General features: G+C 39.9%; 2 protein-coding genes across 3 annotated transcripts; one reads left to right on the top strand and one right to left on the bottom strand.

The window, feature by feature from the left end:
• The first annotated feature begins 275 nt into the window (after positions 1-275).
• LOC129587550 (kelch-like protein 20) lies at positions 276-3,376 on the top strand. Its single transcript, XM_055481346.1, has 6 exons — positions 276-863; positions 1,056-1,338; positions 1,427-1,730; positions 1,829-2,461; positions 2,539-2,631; positions 2,807-3,376. The coding sequence occupies exons 1-6, from the start codon at positions 610-612 to the stop codon at positions 3,007-3,009; spliced, it is 1,770 nt and encodes a 589-aa protein (XP_055337321.1). The 5' UTR covers positions 276-609; the 3' UTR covers positions 3,010-3,376.
• Positions 3,377-3,460: 84 nt separating this feature from the next.
• Positions 3,461-21,966, bottom strand: LOC129587549 (calcium-dependent protein kinase C-like). Of its 2 annotated transcripts, none has more exons than XM_055481345.1 (16): positions 21,258-21,966; positions 19,739-19,770; positions 16,583-16,665; positions 13,767-13,878; positions 11,587-11,718; positions 9,836-9,877; positions 9,549-9,663; positions 8,854-9,088; positions 7,936-8,247; positions 7,465-7,556; positions 6,781-6,843; positions 6,543-6,684; positions 6,348-6,428; positions 6,054-6,161; positions 5,679-5,822; positions 3,461-4,178 (listed from the first exon to the last, which is right to left on the bottom strand). In XM_055481345.1, exons 1-16 carry the CDS (start codon positions 21,515-21,517, stop codon positions 4,017-4,019), a joined length of 2,115 nt encoding a protein of 704 aa, XP_055337320.1. In that variant the 5' UTR covers positions 21,518-21,966; the 3' UTR covers positions 3,461-4,016. The 2 variants fall into 2 exon arrangements, with proteins under 2 accessions (XP_055337320.1, XP_055337319.1); XM_055481344.1 differs by lacking the exon at positions 3,461-4,178 and adding an exon at positions 4,841-5,029 and having other exon boundaries at positions 21,258-21,965.
• Between the last annotated feature and the right edge of the window lie 1,405 nt (positions 21,967-23,371).

The following is a 23,371-nucleotide window of genomic DNA, read 5'->3' as shown; positions in this document are numbered from 1 at the left end:
TAGATCGATATTTCAAGACGTCGTGTTGCTCTCACAGGACCGTCGTCAGTTTACTTAATTAATTGCACGTATTTCGTTGTGCCACGCAGCAAAAAGTAAATCAATATAAAGTGATCAAAAAGCGATGACAACACAATTATTTATTAAAACTGCACGCTTTGTCCACGTACACGATCACACGCTATTTTATATACTGTAGATATGGCACAATCGATGATTAACGATTAACGGAATCATCTTAAATTTATGACTGCTGAGCGCTTTGTTCGCGGTGAAAATGATGAAACAAGTGGAATACGCCGGCATTTGCTGTCGTAATATTTTCTCACTGGAAGTCTGTCATGACCGGTTCCATTTGATCATAAATTTTCGGCTACCACGCTACGATGCGCATGTTTCACGGCTCGATATTGATCTGTGTTGTTTACTGAAAAGTAGCATCTGTAAATATCTGTTTAGGAAAAAAAGATAGAAACCGCATACGTAAAGAACATCATCGCAAAATTCTGTTTAATACTTACCAGCCTATTTCCAACGACGTGTCTTCCAGCACGGAGTGAATTAAATCGTCTCCAATTCAGACGTACCAAACCTTGTGTCAATGCAGACATGGAGATTGTCCCTTCTGTGCGATTAAAGTTGAACCCCGACAGCAATCTGCAAGATATTCCTCATCTTGACATCGGCGGACCGTTATGCGATTTAAGGGTTCGTGGTACTGAGCAGCAGGAAGGCATTGCTTGTCACCGTCATGTCGTTAGTTCTCAAATTGGTTATTTTCGTTTACTGTTCGCCTCGGGAATGAAAGAATCCCGGCAGGAAGATATTTGGTTGCGAAATATTCCCAACGACAACTTGCAAGCGTAAGTAACTTGCAACTTGTAAGCTAATACAGTCAGCGCGTGTGCAGTACTATTACATAGTTAACTAGTGTGATCAGTAATCGATTATCTCGTACTAAGCACAGAACAGATCACAGCACAGAATAGTGTAAGCACAGAATAGAACAAGTACAATACAGTAGGTGGATCTAGAAAGATGCGCTAATATTGCAGATTAATCAATTACGCCTATGGACTGGAAATCATCATCGACAACGATAACGTTCAGTCTCTGTTGGATGCTGCCATATTTTTAGATGTTCCTGCAGTGGCCGATGCATGTTGGGCATTTGTGGAGAGCCAGCTGAACGAAACAAATTGCTTAATGGTCTACTGTTTGGCGGAATGCGATACTCGAACACGTCCCCGGCTGGAAAAGAAGGCCAAAGCAATGGTTTTCAGACACTTTTCCGAAATTTCCCAGGGTCAGGATTTTCTGGAGTTGGACAAAGATAAGGTTTGTGTATAAGTACAGATACTTCATAATCATTATCATGTAGGCAAGCAATGAATTTTTAGCGTTTAAACATATAATTTTGTTGTAGTTGTCTCAGATTTTGCGATCGGACCTTCTGTCTGTGGAGCACGAGGATGAAGTATATCGGGCGGTTGTGAGATGGACTGACCATGACCCCGGCAGTCGAAAATTGGAAGTTCCCGATCTCTTAAAGCACATCCGTTATTTATTCCTTAGCCCTTCTATTCTTCCCGTTTTTTTGGGTTTATCTAATGCTGTAACACCCAAAAGGGATGAACACGATGCTGAGAAAGCAAATTCTCTTAGCGATTTGCCGAAATCTTTAGCGGAAAGCATTTTTGGCTCTACTTGCCGGCCACGCCGATCATACGGTCAGTCCTAAATAACCTTCTAACCTTAAAGAAGTTTGCTGTATAGTTTCGCAGATTTACGAGTACATAAAGTATCTGCGACGTGGTGTATTTTCCAGGATTTGACAATGTAACTGTTTGCGTCGGTGGCAAAAATCGTGGATACAGATTAGATTGTGTAGATTGTTTTAACCCGTTAACTTCATCTTGGTCGAAAATGAGCAGTCTACCGGACACAGTCAACGGCATCGGCATGGCAGTAATGGAAGACGACACCTTATTGGTTTGCGGCGGTTTCAATGTAGTGCAGGATGGAATTAGTTTAGTTACGAAACGAGCACTTCGCTATGATTTCTCTACTAATAACTGGAACGACATTCCGGAATTACAGACTGCGCGCGGTACACCATGCGCTGCAGCGATTGGCGGGCGTGTGTACGTGGTGGGCGGTTGCGGCAGCCATAATGCGCAATGGACAGACTATGTGCCAATGCAGACCGTTGAATGCTACGATCCAATGACGAATTGCTGGACATATGTCGCCCCGCTCCCGATACCATTGGACAATTTTGCTATGGTGGCATACGATGATCGTCTCTACACATTTGGCGGATACAATGCGGACGGTGTTCTGGATGCTGTGTTGTGCTATGATCCCTCACTGGACAAGTGGACCGAATTAGCCAAATTACCCACGGCGCGCCACTGGTGTTCGGCATCCGTTGGATCGAGCGGGCTGATCTATGTTATTGGTAAATTTTTAGTTTTGATGTAGCCAACCGATTGCCTACCTTTTGGCATTGTTTTGTTCTGGTAATTGGTGCAACAGGTGGAGTGAGTGGTGCGATGCCTGATATGGACACAGAAAGCTTAAGCTGCGTCGAGGCGTACGACCCTGTTGCGAATCAGTGGCACAAAAAAGGTAAGCATGTTGTAAGTTGGCAGCATTGGATTGCCTCTAAATTACGTACTCCTGTATTTTCTCGTCACATGGTTTGTGTTATTGGCATTACTCCGAGTCCGAGCTTAGCAAAGTACAAAGATGCGCCTTTTAGTCAGTGCTCTTACAACGGGAAGAACATAACTGTGCTTTATAGACGACATGCATATACCACGATACAACGCCGGGATAGCTTGTCTAAACGACAAGATCTACGTCCTAGGTGGCGTGAGCCAACAATATGGAAGTGCCATTGAAATGTACGATGAAGCCACCGGCACTTGGGCTATCTACGACAGCCAGTTACCGAGTGCCAGGGAGGCGTTCGGGTGTGCAGTGATCGGTATCCCTAAAGGTTAACCGTTATCAGCGATGGAGAAGAGCCGGAATGTTTTGCACGAGCAGCTCTGTGAATCAATCTTTTGTACGTATCGGTTTTTGTGACCTGACGAAGTGAGATGCCGGGGATACGTTCGGAAGTGCAACCGATCGGCATTGTGAAAGGTATTCACAAACAGCTCTACAGACCGATTGTGCGAAATGTACTTAAGCCGTAAATTCGCTTTTCTTGTAAACTAGCTTTAAAAACTAAAATTGACAAATATTTATGTACTAGTTCACCTAATTATACATGTATTATATTATATCCCTTTAGTTTTTAGTACTTACTAGTACGTACGAATACCCGTAATACGCTGTACTCTCGAACATGAATAAACTACTCTAAACGAAAGAAGTTAACAAAGCCTAATAAACTGTAAAAAGTCTATTATCAGTAACTCTGTAATTCCACGAGAGCCGCAACTCCATTTGGTACAAATTTACTTAAAAATCCATTACAACCTCCACAAAACACTGGCTAAACACGCTTACAAACACCTGGACCAAACAAGGTCACACGCGACAAAACCAGAAAAGCTATTTAAATCATAATTTAGAACCCGCTACTTTGAACTTTTGTGAATTTTTATCCTTGAAAGACACCATCAACCGGGTACAGAAACATTTTCCCACCGCCAGGGCACAGAAAAACCAATTGTGGAAACATTTCGTAAAATTTTTAGACCAAAAAAACGTACACCGACCGACCGAAGGCCAAACAAACGAAAAGTAAAACAAAATAAAATCGAATAAAATTCTAGATACTGTTAAAAACCTAACTCTTGAAAACCGTCGTGGGGAAAAAGCACCAGGCAGAATTTTGTGATTTGTATCGGGAATGCATGTGTTTGTGGGGAAAGATTAGACCGGCGTAGCTGGGAGGGGAGGCGTCTTTGGTACGCAGTGCTGCCAAAGTGGACCGTTGCTGTCCGCATCCCGTGCGTTTTCTGCATTAACCCACAAAGTGCAATATGTGGGTTTGCCTGTTAAATGTGTTGGATGTATTCGGGATTGAGGAAGGAAAAGCCCTGGAATTCAGTCTGATCCAGGTTCATCATGAAGAAGCGCTGCTCTTTCGTCATGGGCGTCAATTCCGGCGGATCATTTGTAAACTCTTTATCGAAATTGCTCACATCCAAACGATTTTTCTACGGTAGTAAAGAGATTTTCATTTTATCAACAACGAAAAATTAAACTTGCAAAAAACAATACGATATATCGATGAATATCTATTCATCCTAAAAAAATTCACCCTAAAAAAATTCCTAAAAAAATTTGGTGAATTCATCCTAAAAAAATTCACCAAATTTGGTAGCACATATCTGTGGCTTTTATGCATGAAATCGCAAAAGTTGTACAGAAATACCTATTCTAACACTACTGTGTTCTTTAAAAAATAGACAGCAATCGTAAAGTAACGGCTCAGATGTTCATATGTGAAGATCCGAGCAAGTCGTATAAAGATAAGGAACTCAATGCTAAACTGGATACAACAGAAAAAAAATATTAGGACTAATTATTGCCGAAATTTTTTGCGTGTTCTCATTCGCACTATACCACCAGATTTTGCTGCCAATAAATACACTTTAAAAAAGTTATACAAAGTTACACATTTTATCTAAAAGGGGTTAATAACGGCGAATATTATTAATCTCTTTATTTGGTTTCGTCATTATCAGCCCTTTAAGCAACTTAACTCAAATATTCCAATGCATTACAATACTATTCAGCTTTACAATAACGGAAATATTATTACGGAAAATTACGGGTAATCAATCCTCAGACAACGTGCCGGGAGCTGGCAACCTACATGTATCGTTCAATATGAGCTGGGGACAGAATCTATAGAAGCTTCATGCCCAAAATAAGGATTCATGTATGTGAAATCCTTAAAGCCAGATCCGACGTAAGCAGCCAAGATGGTGGTATCGCAGATTGTCAGATCCATAGGGGCTTTGCGGAAGATTGTGTCGAAGTTCTCAGCCATGCGCGGATTATTCTGCACAATTCGGGCCACACAAAAACGATAACATAAAGGAATTGGCGGATGCAACAGTTTTCGTGGATATGAACATTTTGGTGCAGATGCAAACACGGCGAACGCGTGTGAAATAAAGATGAAAATGGACGCGCAGGACGGAAAGAAAGACGGAACGGAGAACGGAAAAGAAGAGAAAAACATGGCGTTAACATAACAGAAGTATCGAACACATTCAAAATACAAAAATAATCGAGGACATACTAATTTTCTCATTCTTTTGAAATTACGGAGAAGTACATATCTCATTCCACACAAAACCGACAGCAAATTTTTCTCCAGATAATACAAATATTCGAATAAGCATGCTTTCGTGCGACAATTACAACTCTTAGAACATCAAAAGCGAAGCGTGCAACAACGATAGAACAGAAACTTAAACATTTTCAGGCGTTACTATAATTATTTACAAAATCGTAAAACGATAACGATTGAAAAATTTTACATAACTGCGTAGATTCCCTAATTTAGCAGCGGTCATTAAATAATAAACACTTAAACTGCGGTATCAACTTTAAACAGTAGTGTTCGTATAAAAAGACTGAAGTAGATTTTACTGACTAAAGAAAACGGAATTTTTGCGTTGTTCAACCGAATACAGTACACTTACAATACGGGGTTTGAAGGGCGGCTGGACTTCGCGGTTTTCAATTCTCTCCCAGTCCAATCGCCGGAAGAAAGCATGCTCACGTATATCTCGTTCACCGGTCTGCACATTACATCCCAATCGCTTATCGGGCTGCTTCATCAAAAGCTACGGAACAAAAAGAAATTATGGAAGAAAGGATTTTCCATTTTACTTCGGAAAATAAGAAAACAAAGAATTTTAAACCAAAATAAATCTCAAACGCTCTCGATAAAAATAAATAAAAAAATATAATAAACTCCTCAGTACTGTAGCTTAAAATGGACGTGTATTTTGATGTTCTTACTGCGAGTAACAAACATGTCCTTCGTACTTTTGGTAACAACTACTCTACCATACCCCTTTGCATAATGAAATCGCTTCCTTGGACATGCATTTCGGATAAGACACCGGGTGCTCTGTAATCGAGGCAAATAACTCCTCCTCGTCTTCGCCATCGAAAGGCGGCTACAAGAAATCAAGATATTATTGTAAACAATTCGGGCGAAGCACTCATGCCTTCCTGCAAGTCATGTAACCTTTCACCAGGAAAGGTAATATAATATTCTATTCCTAATTAATATTTTCATTTCGTTAGTCCGCCGCACTGAACACACCCAGGTGGGAAATAACAAAATAATTGTATTTTTATACCTGGCCCGCCAGCATTTCGTACAGCAACACGCCAAACGCCCACCAATCGACCGATTTTCCATATGGCTGGTACAGAATAATCTAACAAGGCCGAATTTTTCGTAAATTTCCCGACATTTACATTGGTCACGCATCACTAATAAATGCACAAATTTCTCTCCGCTGCAGTGCACAAATTTCTCTCCGCTTTCCTACCTCGGGAGCAATGTAATCAGGTGTGCCGCAGAAAGTCTTGGTTAATTTTTCATGTCCATGCATTCCCTCCTTGCACATACCGAAATCGGCAATCTTAATATGGCCCTCCGCATCCAGCATGACGTTGTCCAATTTCAGATCACTAAATAATTCCACCATGAAGATTATTCAATTATTCCGCGCCCGTATTCCCGCCGGAATGTCGGCAAATTATTTATCACCCCGATACATTACATACCGGTATATTATGCCTTTTTTGTGCAGATAGAATAATCCCACAGCAATTTCCGCGGCATAAAATCTGTCAGGGAAGAAAGAAGGAATACTGGATTTCGTTACTAGTAGGATGTACAGATATGTACATGTGCAGGGAAGCTTTACGCTTCAGGGCAGACGGAGCCAGCTCTATCAATATGCTAATTCAACGTGAATTATGGAGCCCGCCGGTCCGCGTCCACCGGATTTACATAACAATAACTTTTAAATGTCAATTTGATAACTATCGTCACTTCCGAAATTTTACAGAATATCCAAACTGACGCAAATTGGCAACTGCTCCGCAACTATTTTGCTTACTTTAAGAACGATGTCTGTGAGCATATAGTATGCAAAGGACCTTTTAAGAAATTATCTTAGCATAACTCACACGATAGATGCATTATCAGTGATTTATCACTAAAGAAAAACGAAAGCATCCTGCAGTTACTTAATTTTTTTGTTCTATATGTTGAACATGCATGGAAATCATTGGATAATAACACCAATAATAAATTACCATTTAAAATACCCTTTAGAAGAATTTGTTGAGGAGTGCATTTAACGAGTGATTCTGAATATTTCCAGAATCAAACATTGTAGGAAAACGTTTAAAAAAAACATCAACATACTAGAGCTCATAATTATACAAATACTATGTACTTACGCGGCTACCGGCTCCTTGAAACGACCAACTTGCTGAATTTGATACATAAGATCGCCACCGTTGACGTATTCCATCACAAAATACAGCCGGTCCTGTTGAAACAAACTCATTTATTTAAAGTCTAGCACTTTCAAATCAGGAAATAAATAGATAATCTACTCCAGTAAACGAGGAAATACTAGTTGTATTCCAATCGTAGTACAGTGTGCAGTGTGCACATACTTGATCACTTCTATACAGTGGCATGGAAGTTGCATCATTTCGAAGATATTTAACTCATTTGAACGTCAGCGATAATAAGAAAATTAAATTTTCAGACTTCTCCATTTCCATTTTTTCGTCAATGAATTACGTTTGCTTGTGCCCCCAAACCAATTTGAAAAACAACGATCACATGATAATAACAATAAGTATAAGCACTGTTCTACATAAAAACTGTAATCACTTAGCGGCTATGTACCCCACACCCACCATGGTCTGGAAACAGGAATGGAGTTGTACGAGGAAGGGCGGCTTCTTGGGTAAGGCCAGGACCCGTTTCTCCACCATGGTGCAATCCACATCATCGTCCTGTATGATGACGTCCTTCTTGAGGATCTTAATGGCGTACAGCTCGTCGGTGCCTTTGCGCTCGGCCAGCATAACCTTGCCGAAGCTGCCCTTGCCGAGGACCATGAGGAAATTGAAATCGCTGGCCCGGATGATATCCTTGTTGCCCACATTGTGCGGCACATCCTCCACACCATCTGGCACTGATCGGGTTCGCTCAATGGCTTTCACTTTCTGTCAATCACACCGGCACATGAAATCGACCCTTACATTTATAAGGCACAACAGAATATGTATTAACATTAATCTCCTCAATTTACAAGTTAGATATGAACCTGCAAAGTGCAAACTATCGTATACTGTATTAACAAGGAACGATTTTCCGCCGTAAAAACAAACAATTTGATAATGCACCAAACGCAAGATAACTTAACACAAGATTACGCAAGTGTACTTAACGCAAGATTTAATTGAATTTTATATTAGAAATGCTATTTCGTCGTTCATAATCTAAAGTTTTTCATAACACCACAAGCGCAAGCTTTCGTAGTTAAAATGTACTGGTCGAAATGCATAACGAGCAACCATACTGCACAGTTACAACACCGAGAGCACAGTAGTGCATGGGCTGATTAAATTGTGGAGTTCGTACCACCTGAGTTAGCAGAGCCTTTAATACCTACAGAAACTGCAGGACTAGTGTAAAGGAATAGAATTTTTCCTAATGGCATCTGGATATCTAAGAATGCACGAGTATAACAAATAACAGAGTTTGAAAAAATAAAATTTTTTCCTATTGTCATTTGGTAACCTAAGAATGTATTATGAATAAAGCCGTACCTGGAGCTTTTTCCTGAGCTCTTCAATGCCGAGACCGTCGTCTTCCGGTGGACAGGGGATGTTGTAATAGGAGCCTTCTTCCTGACTTAATAACTTGAACCATCCATCCACACCGACCTTCATTATTTCTGAAATGCCGAAAGATAAGGCGCCCATGAAATCATTACGCGACGTCCGATCCCAATCCCACACTTCCACCGACAAACGCCGATCTTTGTCTTCCGGATGCAGATGACTGTACAAAGGAAATACATTTTTTATCGATTAACCTGAAGTGTCATCCCTAATCCAGTGCACCAAAATTCTGCAATGATTTCTAGAAATTTAAGTAAGAATATAACAGAAAACAATTTAATCTTATTACATTTTGATATTATCTATTTCCCGATAAAAACGCTTATCACTTACACTTAGGATACAGTGAAACTGGCATTTGCAGCCGTTACTGCAAGTCAAATTCGCCTAAACATTCTTGGACCAAATCATGATGTATTATTTTACAAAGAAAAGACTGAAAATTTCTTATGCACAATTGTTAAGAGAATCCTAATGCGAAAATTATAAAGCTGTATCATTTTGCGAAGGAAATTTAAAAAACTCTAGCAACAAAAAATATATTCCCAGGGTTAATGGATGTTTAAAAAAATCCGAAAGCCTCCATTTATTAGGATGATTTAAGGCTTAATCATGCATACAATGTAAATTTTTCTTCCCAGTGCGGATTAAGATTGACTTTGACGGTTTTGGTTTTCTGCTTGGTTTTGCCATCCGGATCTGGTTGCAGTTTGAGTTTGACGTAGGGATCGGAGGCTGCAAGGGGAAAAAGAGACGACTGCATATCAAAGAGGAAGAGAGAGAGAGAGCAAGCGCGCAAAACAGAAACGCTATCCGTAATGAATGCCTAGTTAATCAAAAAATACACAATTCCGCTACAGGCACTTTGTGACCCCACTCAACGCAAGCAGTGGCCACAGCTGTTTACCTCCGTTGGGATCCATCGGGATAAGATTTCGCGCTTCATGCACTGCAAACAATCCAGTCTTAATGTCATGTAGACTTTTGTCAACAAATACGGCGTCGTCTGCCAAATGGTATGTTAAGAACTAGCAGGACATTTTTTCCGCATACACTCTTCTTAGTACATACAAAACTTTTTTCTCAATGCAGTACAGTTCCTTTTTTTTAAAATTACATTATTTCCCTTACTGTTCGACAAATAAATTAAAACCGTAAAATTTGCACTGAAATTTTTTGTATAGAATTCTGCAGTGTAAGGGTCATCCTGTGATCGTTAAGCTGTGCTTGCTGCATAGACACCGAAAACCGATATTAGTACTACAGAGTACAACGAAATTAACTGCTTTAAATTGCCTCCTCCGACTTGAAAAACATTCTAGGAAATTTTTTAAAACCACTAACTAAATCAACCACTTTTCCCAGCCCCAACAACAATCACCAAAAAAGGTCCCACCATGAAATTAACCCTTTCTCGTTGTTGTGCCTGGTTTTTTCTCTTCTCCGGAGTCCTGACAGAGTAAAACGGCAATGGTCCATTACGCACAAATCGATGCTTACAGAGTGTTGGGGCCAAAATGCAAATTTGGAATTTGTAATCCTAATGCCTAAATGCTCAGCCACCCTCCCATCATTGAGAATGGAGCACTTTACGGCGCAGCCGGAGCGTGATTAGGGAGTGCACCGTGCGCACGTATATGGCGTGGTGGTGGTGGATGCATTAAATTCCATTCGGGTTTAAATATAGGTTGGCCGGCGCGGCCATTAAGGTGGCTGTGAGAATGTATACGTCGCGATTTGCTGGTGGGGTTTATGTATTATTTTGTGGGAGAGAGTTAAAAGAGAAATGCACTCGGGTGGGAACGGCCGAAAGACGGAGAACGTAATTACAAACCAATGATCTGTAAAAAATGCATTAGGAGAAATGCAGTAGTTGGCAGGTTCTCTGCGGCCCGGAAACTCTATGTGCCTGACCAAATGAGCGGGTTGGTGCGGTTGTGGTGCAGTCAGCCGGATAATCGCCCATTCCGGCGGGTCTACATTGGTTTTTTTGTTGTTATGACGGAAGACTATATACAGAAAGTGCGATTAATTCCACTGATTAATATTAATGGAACAGCAATAAAATTTGTATTAAAAGAAATTTCTGCAAGAAAAATCAACGACAAGCTTTGGCTAACTACGGTAGCTCTTAAAACCTACCTATTCATGGAGTGCAGTGGTTCAGAGCCTTTGTGCTACCACATTGCTGTACTAAACACTGAACCGCCGTTTTGAGTAATAGTGATAACGTCACATTACATACTGAAACCAACATTCATCTTCTATGAGTTAAAAATCGATTTAATTTTAGAAAATGTTATTTTAAAACTCGAATAAAAAATTCCCAAGCTGTTTCAACGAACAATTCATTGTAAATACAAAAAGCGTGGCAAGTCAGCAACAGTATACGAGAAAACCTTTACAATTACATGATATTTAATGAGTGTAACAATTTCTGTAATAAAAAATACCCTTAAAACGATTCGTTTTTGGTATGTACCAACAGCTGTTATGTACCGACAGAACCGTCACAAAAACATATTACACAATGAGTGTGTTGATTTCCATTGAGAACAATTTGAGCGTGAACAATTCGGACAGTAGCGCCATATACACGGTGTTCCCTGAGCGGAATGCAGGATTTCCTGTGTTAGACTGGGCATTACATAGGCTTACCGACAACCGTCATAGTTCCGTTTTCCTCATAGGAAATTGTTAGTCGAATCCGGCCCCGCCGCTCCGTGTAATCACATCCGCACAACTCAGGCACGTGCTGGATACATTTCTTGTGAACATTCATATCGCACGCTACGGGATCATATGCAACAAACACACATAATCAGCATCAATTCCACATAATATCTCTTGATTGTATAACATGTAAATTATTATTTCCTAGTGTAGTATTAAATTATCTTGTTGTTCATTGTTACATACCCGATATTTAACCATGATAATCCAAAAACTTCAAAAAAAAGTGTTTGTAAGCATACGTCATTTTTGAGTACGGACCATACATAGTTCAAACGCCCACACAAGCCAGTGACCAAGGTTAATTCTTAACGATTTTGTTTCGCATTACGTATTTAAAAATTTTTTAAAACAATGTTCTGAATTACATTCCTTTTGGCTACCTTCTGGGATATCGCAGTTTCTTTCTAACCGACGATTTAAATTAGTCACATTCACTGCCCACAATCGTTAGACAGCTACAGGAAAAAGAGCGAGCGACTGTCTCTCACAGAAGAGAAATGTTAATCGTTGTCCTACTAAAGTGCATTTCATTTTTTTCACCGCACTACGAAATCTTCACCGCGCGTCGCATGCGACCCATCAAGTGTTGAAATTAACTAGATTCAGCTGTTACAAAATAGTCTGCATTTGAGCGAAAGGGTGTTGAGTTAATTAAAATTACAAGCACAAATGCCGGAAGCAGTTGCTACTCTGTGTTAGAGACGCAGACTATGGGATAGGATCGTCAATTGGAAATTCCAAGCCTAACAACATCGTGAGAATTCTTGTCTTTGCGATACCGCTTCACAAACTACTATTTTTATCCAGACATACATACACTGCCCGTCAGTCAGTCATTCAACGGGAAAATCGCAAGCCAAACCAGGTTCAATATCAAACGACAAGTTGGCCACATCACTCTCCGCCGCTCCAATTACGAATTGCGCGAAAACTGGGACAGGAAATAAAATACACTGCTCGGACTTTCATTTTGGTAAAAAATAAAAATCATGAAATGCCCATTTATAGGCCTTGTAAAAAATTACAGTAAAGTGAGTAAACTGCAATAATCACATAGAATTTTAAATAGTATTTAAACTTTTTTAAACTTGTAATATGTGTTCACTACTGGTTAAAGAAGGTAAGCCATAAAGAACAGAAAATTAATGCATAATAGAGAAATATTTTAAATTCTGAATTGCAATTTTTTGTTCGTATAGTTCTAGTTGGTCTAAAGAAAAGTCTTGCACTACCATGCGATTAAGTAATGTTCGTAAAGATTTGTGCTTTTTGCTAATTTTAGTGACACAAAAATTTTTTCTCGAAAAAATCGATGTTTTGGGCGATGGTTTTCCATACAAGAAAGAAAAAGGGCCAATTTATCACACATGAAAACTCTCCCGTCAAGAACATTGTCGACACATATGGCAGAAATAGTCCCACAAGTAGCGCTCCTGTAACTGGACACGCAAGCTTACGTTGAGCATGTGTCAAAGCGATAAATCACCCTTCTCGCCGCGAAGACACACAAGTATCGATGGAAAAACATTCTTCCGACACTCTCTCCACTTCCACAGACTTCGCCCGGAAAGAAGTCATGAACCGACATTTTCAACGAAACCCTTTTATCAGGCTTAATGTTCAACAAGGAACATTTGGTGCCGGTATAAAAGAAAAGCCGGTCGGGATGGTTGGGCTCTCAAGAAAGCACTGTGCGTGACCGACAATGCCTGTTGTTGACGATTGTCGTTACAGTTCATTGATACGGGCTGCCATCAAAGTGAACCTCGCATGAAGCAAGTTATGAAAAAATCCTACAGAAGAAGCAACTCCTCCAGCTACGAAATAACTTAAATATGGATTTATATAATACAGTCCTTTCAGATTGTCATTAACTACGATTATGTCTAACTGTTGCCATACTCGTATATGTAATTGTTAATTTTAAAAATACAAACACTTTAAGTGCAGCTTTTGTCTTGTCTAGGTTAAATTTAGTTGCTGGCTCGGTTATCTTAGAAATGCTATTGACACTGAAGAAATTATGGACACCGTTTTAACAGCCATCCAAATCAATAAAAGTGCAAACGCAGATGCACTACTTAAAAATTTAAATTATTTACCTTCACATTTCATCCCTTGATGAATGAGTCCATAAAGCAGCGATCCGCAATGATCACAGAATGTGGGACTGGAATACGAATGTATGCGGAATTTGTGCTTGGCTCGAGGATACTGCAAAGTCAAATAAAAACCAAAATTACCTCTTTGCATGCAAAAGGCTGCAAATCATCATCCATCTAACGTGGTCAATTTCCTAAATCACCATAATTTACAACAACGAAAACCACCTTTCTTACCACAGACGCACAAACAACAGACATACAAGTACCAAGAAAGCGTTTATCCAATTTTATCAAAGGTTTTCGTAGAATTTCAAGACCAATCAAATTGTTTAGCAAATTAGTCTAACTGCTTAACCCGTTACCCTTATAATCAGCATGATGACCGAAATGTCAACATAAGGCGCACACAAATCATTACCATTTCGCAGTTGAAAATTAAAATACATTACGAAGCTCAAATCTTTTCTTATTTTTATTAAAGTATCTTACAGCATTTTTCTAAATAGCGCAGATTTAGTCAATCACAACAAAACATGAATAACGCAAACAGCTACCACGGTTTGTCCTTCAACATTTTGTTTTCGCAAATATAAAGACTTTATTTGCCTTTTTTATTTTGTAATTTAGCAATCAAAATGAGCCATCAGGGTCATTTCTTTCGGCAATTGTATCCCCACAGTGCGCTCAACTAACGGCAATATCGATCGAACCCTCGGACTGTAATCCTCGTCGGCAAAAGTAAAAGAGGAACATTTGCACAGAGCGTCACGCGTAACAGCTGGCCACATTCCCAGTCCTATCAGTCTCTCCCCTTCGACAATGTTTGCTGCTACAGTAGCTATAATCTTTCTAATTTACCAAAACCAAACACAATCAGGCATAGCTGTGAGCAAACAGATACCACTGTTGGCCCCCGTGAATGAATGCTTTATTCGGCTGACTATGGGGATACATGTATCCATCCAGTCACCTGTCACCGGGAATACACGCGACAAACACACACATGCATATAGCTGCACAAAAGCGGTCCGCTCAAACAGCTGGAACCTGGTTTACCCTGTGCACACAATGGGGATGACTCGATAATCTGCCCGCCTATTGATTATCTGCGGCGACCGATCTGTTGTCCCAACTGGATACTGAAAGGTATACCCGGATGAGGGCTCTAGTGGCCGCTTGTTTCCTCTCGAAAAAAACCGGAAATCGCAACTTCAGTTCTCCACCACTAGCAAAACGTAGTTTAGGAAAAATACCCTTACTGTAAAAGGTAAAAGATAGATCTATCTTTTATTTGCAATATGGATGTATGATGTGCACCGATTTCAGAAAATCCCTTACTTCATAAACTTATTTCATAAACGTACACGAACAACTACTCAAGAGACGATAAAAAAGGGCATAGTTAAAGTACTGTTTCTTACGAAAAGTTTTCGTCATTTTAAATTCTGCTTATCGCCATTCCAGAATTTTCAAAAGCTTAAATTTAATGCTAGAATGTGATTTCTGAAAAACTGACATTTCACGGGAAATTCACAGCATCGCAAACGATTTCTACAGGGTTTCATTTACCCAACTTGACCCGATTTGCAAAACATTCCCGTAAAATATTCTCTCTCCATCCTAACTTGGACATGTCAGTGAAAAATGACGCTTGGCAGCGGCGAAACATGTCTGAGCTATCGATGGCATCCATGGGCTGTGGCATTGATAATTAAAGTGTTGAATATCGCATTCGGGGAGTGAAGGGGGACGGTGTCCCGGGAGAGATTATCGCGGCCCGGCCTCGTCCGCCACTTGGCCTGCGCACTTTATTCCGGCACAGGGATCGGGGCATAATTTAATTAAGTGGAGTACGAGATCCACGCACAATAACCCCCATTGATCGGGCTATCCCTGGGCTTTAATCTCCCATACAGGAAAGACTATTGTAATTATTTGTCTAACACTGGCTACTTAGACTCTCCCTTGTACCCGTTCCGCCCGCGCACCTCACATCAAGCCCACTGGCACGCAATGGGACCCGCGGTTCTTTTGCTAAAACCATCCTCGCCGGTTTCTGTAATTTTGAGTTTTTCCGGGAAGTCACCGGTAGTACTGTTGGTCGCTCTAAAGCTGATGCTGGCGACATATTGTGAATCTAGAAACGTAAGAAGCAAATCGAAGAAGTAGATCTGCCGGAAATTAACCTTCGTAATTGAACTCTCATTTCCAAAAACACTCATTTCCTGCGTAAACCAAAAACAAAACAAAGCCATGAACAACCTGAACAGGGCCGGGCCGACCTGAACAGGGTTAATCTATAAAATTTAAAACAAACTCAACTTCATAAAACTTGAGAATAACTCACAGACGGCCAGAGCAAACTGACAAACGTTAGTTTATGCTTCAGTTGTTTTACCTATCGAGTCATTATCATTACTATATGGAAGGCAAGAAACTGCGACTCACAAGTCAGATAGAACGTTTCATTTCAAAAAAAACGACAGGGCTCCAAAACAACTACAAAAAATTGTTTCGAAAAACGTGACCTCCTCCTCAACCGGAAGTCAATGCTCCTCAATTAGCGCCAGACAAACGCACTGCAAGGAAGAACCTTAGAAAAAAACATTAGCCAATGCGGCTGAAGAGGATTCAGCTGTCATGTTTGATTTAGATAATTAGTCTGAGCATTTCTCAACAAGGATGGTGTGTACACTGCATGCTCAGCAGAGCCCACTTGAATGCCATTTTGATAGCCTTCTTTCCGAGGTTTTCCAATATGAGAAAAATGAAAAAGAAGGATTAAATGTTCCCAGGCACATATGTCAACTTACATCGCTATCCGGTCCCTTGTCAGCGCCAGGGCACACAAATGTAACGAATTCATGGCAGCGTTTATGTACGACGAAACTGCACACTGCAACAAAATATCAGAAATAGATTGTACTGTACTTGACTTCCGCAAGTCACGATCGTTAGCATTTATAGTATTACCAGCACATAAAAATCCCAATTTCATATTCTTATATATACAAAATTACAAATCTACACAATATTTACATTCAGTAAAGGTATCCAAATAATATCCAAATACATTATTATCCAGTCAATATGGTGCGATATGCACGAAACATCGGCATTGTCATTCCACAACAATACTTAACGGAATACCGGCGTGTGGATAACGGTCGCTTAAAAAATCCGACATTTATTCGCAGATATCGTCAATCAACGGTCAGTTTAACATTTTTTCGATTTTTGTTTTTTGCATAAATATTAGAAACGTACATGTACTGTGTGCAATGTTACGGTTACTGCAACATTCGTACAAGTGATATTCGTATTATTATCAGAAAAATACATGTTTTCGTAATCAATTACATCAGCAGAATTAAATCGAAAATTTGCTTTCACGGTTTAACCATATGGGAACCGTAATATAAAAGCAAAACAAAACAATACACATAATAAATAAACAAATACATGAGACAAACAGCACAATCGTTTTAGTAAGGAAGAAACAGCTTTGTAAAAACCGGAAAACATGTTTTCAGGTTTAGTTCATACAATCCATAATATCGTATTTTCAAAGTTTTCGCTTAATTTTCTGGCGTCGCTCTGACCAAGCTATGCGTCAGCTGAAATGATCTAAATGCCAATTTTCAAAAAAGACCGCCATAAAAATCCACATTTATGACAGGACCATGCTATAAAAAATACATCACAAAGCTGACTCCATAGTCCTCAGCTAAGAATAGCAGGGCGCGGTGCTGATCGGAATTTATTTTCTTCCAAGTACCACTATACGCCGGTCGACTGACCATTAATCTTGCATATTTATAAAATAGTTAGATCTGCGATTAAACCACGTTTGTTTATTATTAGTGTTAATTTCAAAACTTGATTAGCAAAACGGAATGCTTCCGACGACGTCAGACGTTCGAAAAAAAATCTATAAATAATTGCTTTTTCTCTTGACTGTCGCAAATGTCCCGTCAAAACCAGATAGAAAAAACCCAACTATTCAGGCAAAGTTCAACTGATATTTCACGAGGTTAAGGAGAATTTCCATATTTTTCGCTCTGGATCTCTTTCGGGACAGAGCAACGAAAAAAATCAATAAAACCTATTTAGTCATCAGAGTGTTTGTTATAATGCGCCCATCATTCATCGCACACACCGCTTCGTTATACGCGCCCGGAAAGGGCAAAAACGTCTGACATGCCGAGCATGTATACATTTATTGCGTCATTAATTGTCTCCTCCACGAGTCAAATGGCTGCTTCATATCAGGCAATGATACCAATATATCTGGTGAACGTAAGCGTAAAAAAGCTGCCACCCAACACAAGAAAGCGCCGTGGAAATTTGATTAATGTCTACAATGGTCATTATGGCTACTGTGACGCGGGAATGTCTGTGTACGCTGATAATCAACAACAGCTTGGCCTCCGCTGCTCGACAGCAAATCGATGCTGCTGGCTCATCAAAAAGGACGAGCTGGACTTTCTATTTTGCAAATTCCCGCTTTCGGTCTCCTGGGAGATATGTGCGCTACGGCCCGTAATTTCTCTTGACATTTTAGCGCCAAATATTACATTATCATTTTTCCTGTCTCACTTAAAGGTGCGCATTAAGCGGCTCTAATGCTTTACACAAACAGATGCAGCCACAGCAGCAGAAAAATTAATTAACAATACATAAAGCCAAAACTAAATTTGATTAAATAAGTATATCTGTACATAACAAGCACAGCCGCAAATTGCATTAAGTTGGTACTGAACCATGTACAATTTTCTTCAAAACAAAAATTTAGCTTGAAAACAAGCAATAATCTTTCTTTCGTTTGAAAATGCGAAATGTACGAAGACCTAACCAGAAGGAACATCCTACGCTGGTCAAGGATTTATGAAATGCAAATCTCAAACTTAACAACAAGGAAAACTGCGCAAAAAATGCAGTTTTTTATTGCAAAAAACTGCTGATTCATCATCTTCGGGTGTCAACTGATTCGGATAAGCGGATATCCCAGATCTCGGCGCATTGTATGCAGGCCTTCATGCGCAAAGCGGCTTTCCTATCTACCAATTAGCCAACGGGACTGCAACGGGTTAAAAGCGATTATTCAGCCGGCCCAGATATTACGTTTCCAATCGGCAGTCATGCACGTACCACTTATTACATTCCTATTCATCGATTGAAATTCAGAAACGCAAAAATACAATAACGCATTAGACATGTATCTGTATGCGGGACACCTAAACAATTCCATAAAATTCTTCAGTGTAACGTAAAATATGAGCTTGAATCTATGGAGCAATGCGGATGATTCTCCATAGAATGCCTGAAGAAAAACAAGCACTCGTAGCTTACGTTCATACATTTTGTGCGCATGTGTGCGACGAATGACGTGTGCCACTCGAGGGCTTTTTTCTCACTTCATTTAACTCCCTGAACGTAACTCTATTACGCAAGAAAAGTAAACGATTCTTCCAGCCCGCCGAAATAATGCACTGGGATAAATACAGCTATAAAAATCTACATAAAAGCGTTCCTATATAACATACCAATAAAAATTCTGAATCACTTTTTTTAAAAATTGTGGCCGCTGACCACATGTGCAGCTCGTAATATAAGCACATAAAATTACTAAATTATTAAAAACTATCAAATTTTCAATATCATAAAAACAAAACGGGGGCATAAAGCAAATTCATTTCCTCGTTTAAAAATTAGCTAGCTACTAACGAATTTTTATGATCATTTGAAAAGAAATAAATTGCTTTCCGTAAATTTCCATAAAATTAATTACCAAGATGCCAATGTTGTTCATCTCAAAGACAAAGAGCAAAACGTAAATGCTGTCTAACTGTAAATGTTCTATGCGAAAGATTACATAATGCATAAAAACTGGCGATAGAATTTAATGCTAGCAACCGATTGGAGAAATAAAAGTGGTCATTTAATTGCATACTGCGCGCCATTATTACCTTGACACTGGAAGCCTTGTTTGCCGAAACCCCTGCAAAGAAAATGTTGTTAATACGATCAAACATGTCGGCAGCGAGTTTGTGTGCTTCCATGTGGAGCCCGATGAAGGAGGGGATAAAGCGCTGGAAAGCATTGTCAAAACAGGACAGCTCGCGCTGTTGCGTGATTTGTATTATTAACGAGCGTAGCCTCCAGCTCTTTCAATTAATTCAACAACGACAAACGCTTACAGCAAGCCGCTCGCTGTCGATTTCTCATGATACCGCAATGCCATCGTAAAAACACACATAAAAAGCGGACATTTTTCTGGTTTCCAGCTATTTTTTGCAACAAGAACTCAAACAGGTGCCAAATTAATGCGGATAAAAAGGTACGCATAGGGCACCGATAACAAAAAACAAGAAAACGTTTACCACCTTAACAACAGCAAAACAATGTCTATTTTTTTAAGATAATGTCCCATGTGCATTACCCGATTGTCAGTGCATAATTTTATTGTCAAAATAAATTTTGAATCTTTCATATTTTGAATTAATTTCCAATCAGCCCGTTACTTTTAAACAAAAAAATCCGCAAAAATTTTGAAAACAAAATTATCACTTAAATTGTGGGCTCTGCTCCTGTTTCAATTTCCGAGTGAAATACACCTAGCAATTAAAATCCTATCCGTCAACTCTGATCTCTTCCTCTACACCCGCTGTAATCCAAAACCTATAATTACAAACTGCGGAAAATCGTTTTATCGATCTGATCACCAAACACCTTGTCCTGACGTCAGGACGGTCATTAACTCACACGTAAACTGCATTTTATTATTATATATTTTCCTTTTCTCCGGAAAATGCTGAGTTGTGCAGAAAACGAACACCCTTTATCGTCATACATTAATACCACATGTACTCGTACTACAATACATAAACTCAACGAGGTTTATCTCTTTCGACGGCACCGGAATGTTTACTCAGGGCAATTTTACGAGCGTAGCCGCAAGCCACGTTGAAACTCCCAACCAAGAACTGCTGTAAATTTCCACAATTAAGTAGCGTCAAGCGCGCCATTATGTGCTGGTGGAGTTATGGTTAACTATTTATTACTAAATGTCCAATTTCACATAATTTTGGGGCTAGGCCTAGCCCCAAAATTACGTCTATCGGCCTAGGCCGATAGACGTTATTACCCCTTAAAATCTTAAAACAATCTCCAAAGCACAAACGAAATATAATAAAAAATTATTTCAATAACTAACAATATAACTGCAAAAATTAAATAGCAAGATCCGAAAAGCAAAAAATCGAAATATGCGACATAACCCAGCATAGGACTAGGGACTTTACTGTACTTATATGAGCCAATTGCAGTCCGCAGCTGGGTTGCAAATTGCAATCTACTGGCGTTTCGTTTTTGGAACTCGGGTATCATTTAAATTAATAATTCAAAATGCCAAATTATTTAAAAGCAGTTCAGAATTTTTCCCCTCCTTCAGTGCTCCGAATTGTCATAATCATTTTTCCAACTCACCAAATAAAATCCTTGCAATGACTGCAGAACGTGGGCTGCTTGAAGAATCTGGCAATGAACTTATGCCCGCGCACCACATGGACGTTCTTCTGTCGGAAGGCCCCGCGCCGTCCCAGCGCCTGGCCCGCATCGCCCCCTCCACCCTGATCGCCGTTGCGCTGCTCCTTGGTACTGGTGCTGCTGCTGTTGTTGTTGTTTGCATGGCGGTGATGATGATGATGATGGCGATCAGACGGCTGCTTCAGCGCTTCGTCTGACATGGCTGCCAATCAAAACCGCTCAGCAGCCAAAAACGGATGAATATCTCTCTCTCCACCGCAAACGATTATTACACACAAAGCCACACAATCCCCGATTAATGTCGGCGGCGTCCATACACCACTACTGCTTGCTCGATGAAGAGCAGCAGCGTCTCTCCACCGTTGCGCTGCTGTAGTACTGTGCGTCAAACGGCGAATTTCGCTGGCAGCTATTAGAACTTGGCGCGTTCAAAGCAAGGATCACGACGACAACGTGCAGGCAATGGAGAAAAAATGCAAACAATGTGTGTAAGCACGAAACGCTAAAATACAGTTTGGAATAGCCGGTTTTCGCAACTGCTATGTCGGAACTGAATGCAATACGCCGATCAAATGGCAAAGATTCCTGGATAAAGCGCTCAGCTGTGGGTGTGTATTCCTGTTGGGATAGATAAAGGCAGAAAGATTGCAATAGCGGATGTCTGTTCCAGTCAACTGTTTCAATGGGTGCACTACTTGATACGTCACTTACGTACGTACGCTACGTTGGGATGGACCCGTTTAAATATTACGTAACAGGAATAATCCATTTTCAAAACGGGTGGGGAAATATGCTAGCACATTTTACGTTACATGACTTACGGTTTACGAGTGCTATTGCGGCGTACGAGAGAGTACATCCGATTCACGATTGGGCAAACATGGGTGAATGGTTCTGCCGTATACAGTTTGCCGGTATTCGGCCTTCGCTACAGGATAAAGAATTCAATCTCTGCTGTCTACTACACATTGCCGCCGTTGTCGCTTTTATGAATTCACCAAAACTTGCTTGTTTGAGAAAGTGCTGAAAAATAAATTCGAGAAGCTCAAAAGCAATGCGGTCTGCTAAATTAACGGGGAGACCAGAAATCATGGATAACTGTTTCAGTATCTTATACTGCGACGAAATTAATCTGTGCAATATCTCACCTCCAAAATGTATTTGTAGCAATGTACCCGGGCGGGGTGGCCCAAAAAATTAAAGGCTGTCGGCCTTCGGCCGTATGTACGTACTTAACTTGCCGCTTCCGCCTGGAAAATCGCAACCTCCTATGACAGGTTAAACATACAGTACAGCTTCTAGGTCCTAACTGGACCATCAAAAACAAAGGAAAAAGACTTTTACGTGGGATGTGGAATATTGGCAATGGCCTCGAAAGTCAGACATGTTTAGAGTGTCCAGACTTTTATAATACTAGTAATAATTAATGTCGTGGTTAAAGGAAAACTTCCTGTACCAGACTTCCTGTACGAAACCGGGGACAGACCCGTACAGCCGTATATCTTGCTGCTGTTTATAGTTTATAGGGGCAGGTCATTCGTAAAAGGTGATTATTGTTTATAGGGGATTCTATAATTGTGGAACATAATATTATTAACGAGTAATAACATTCAATGATTCAATTTGTTTTATGGTTGCCCGAATACTGAACGTATTTAAATCGTTAAGTATATATATTATCTGAATTTAAGCTCGTACTTCTGACAAGTGAGTACCAGATACACTGTACTATATAGATAACTAACGATAAGTATATAGATATATTAATTTTTTGAACGGATATTTTGCAGTTTTCAGTTAAACATGTAAACACAACGCACTTCCAGATATAGGGCGACAGAATCAACTATTCTTATTTTTATACGGTCTCAGAAACTTTTTAGTGCGCGGATAACCAACCTGAACCCACTGACAAATAAAGCTGTTTAACGTGATTGATACACTTTACGATAAAATTACGTATACAATTAACTAATTTCGCTATCAATTTTGCCTCGTTTTATCTGCCCTCGAAGAAAATGTGATTCTCGGCTAAAGGCCCTGATAGTCGTAAA

Source organism: Paramacrobiotus metropolitanus, unplaced genomic scaffold (assembly GCF_019649055.1).
Source record: "Paramacrobiotus metropolitanus isolate TYO unplaced genomic scaffold, Prichtersi_v1.0 Parri_scaffold0000025, whole genome shotgun sequence".
In the NCBI taxonomy this organism is placed as follows: Eukaryota; Metazoa; Tardigrada; class Eutardigrada; order Parachela; family Macrobiotidae; genus Paramacrobiotus; species Paramacrobiotus metropolitanus.
The sequence above is the reverse complement of the archived record's forward strand: the minus strand, read 5'-3'. Positions and strand labels throughout refer to the sequence as shown.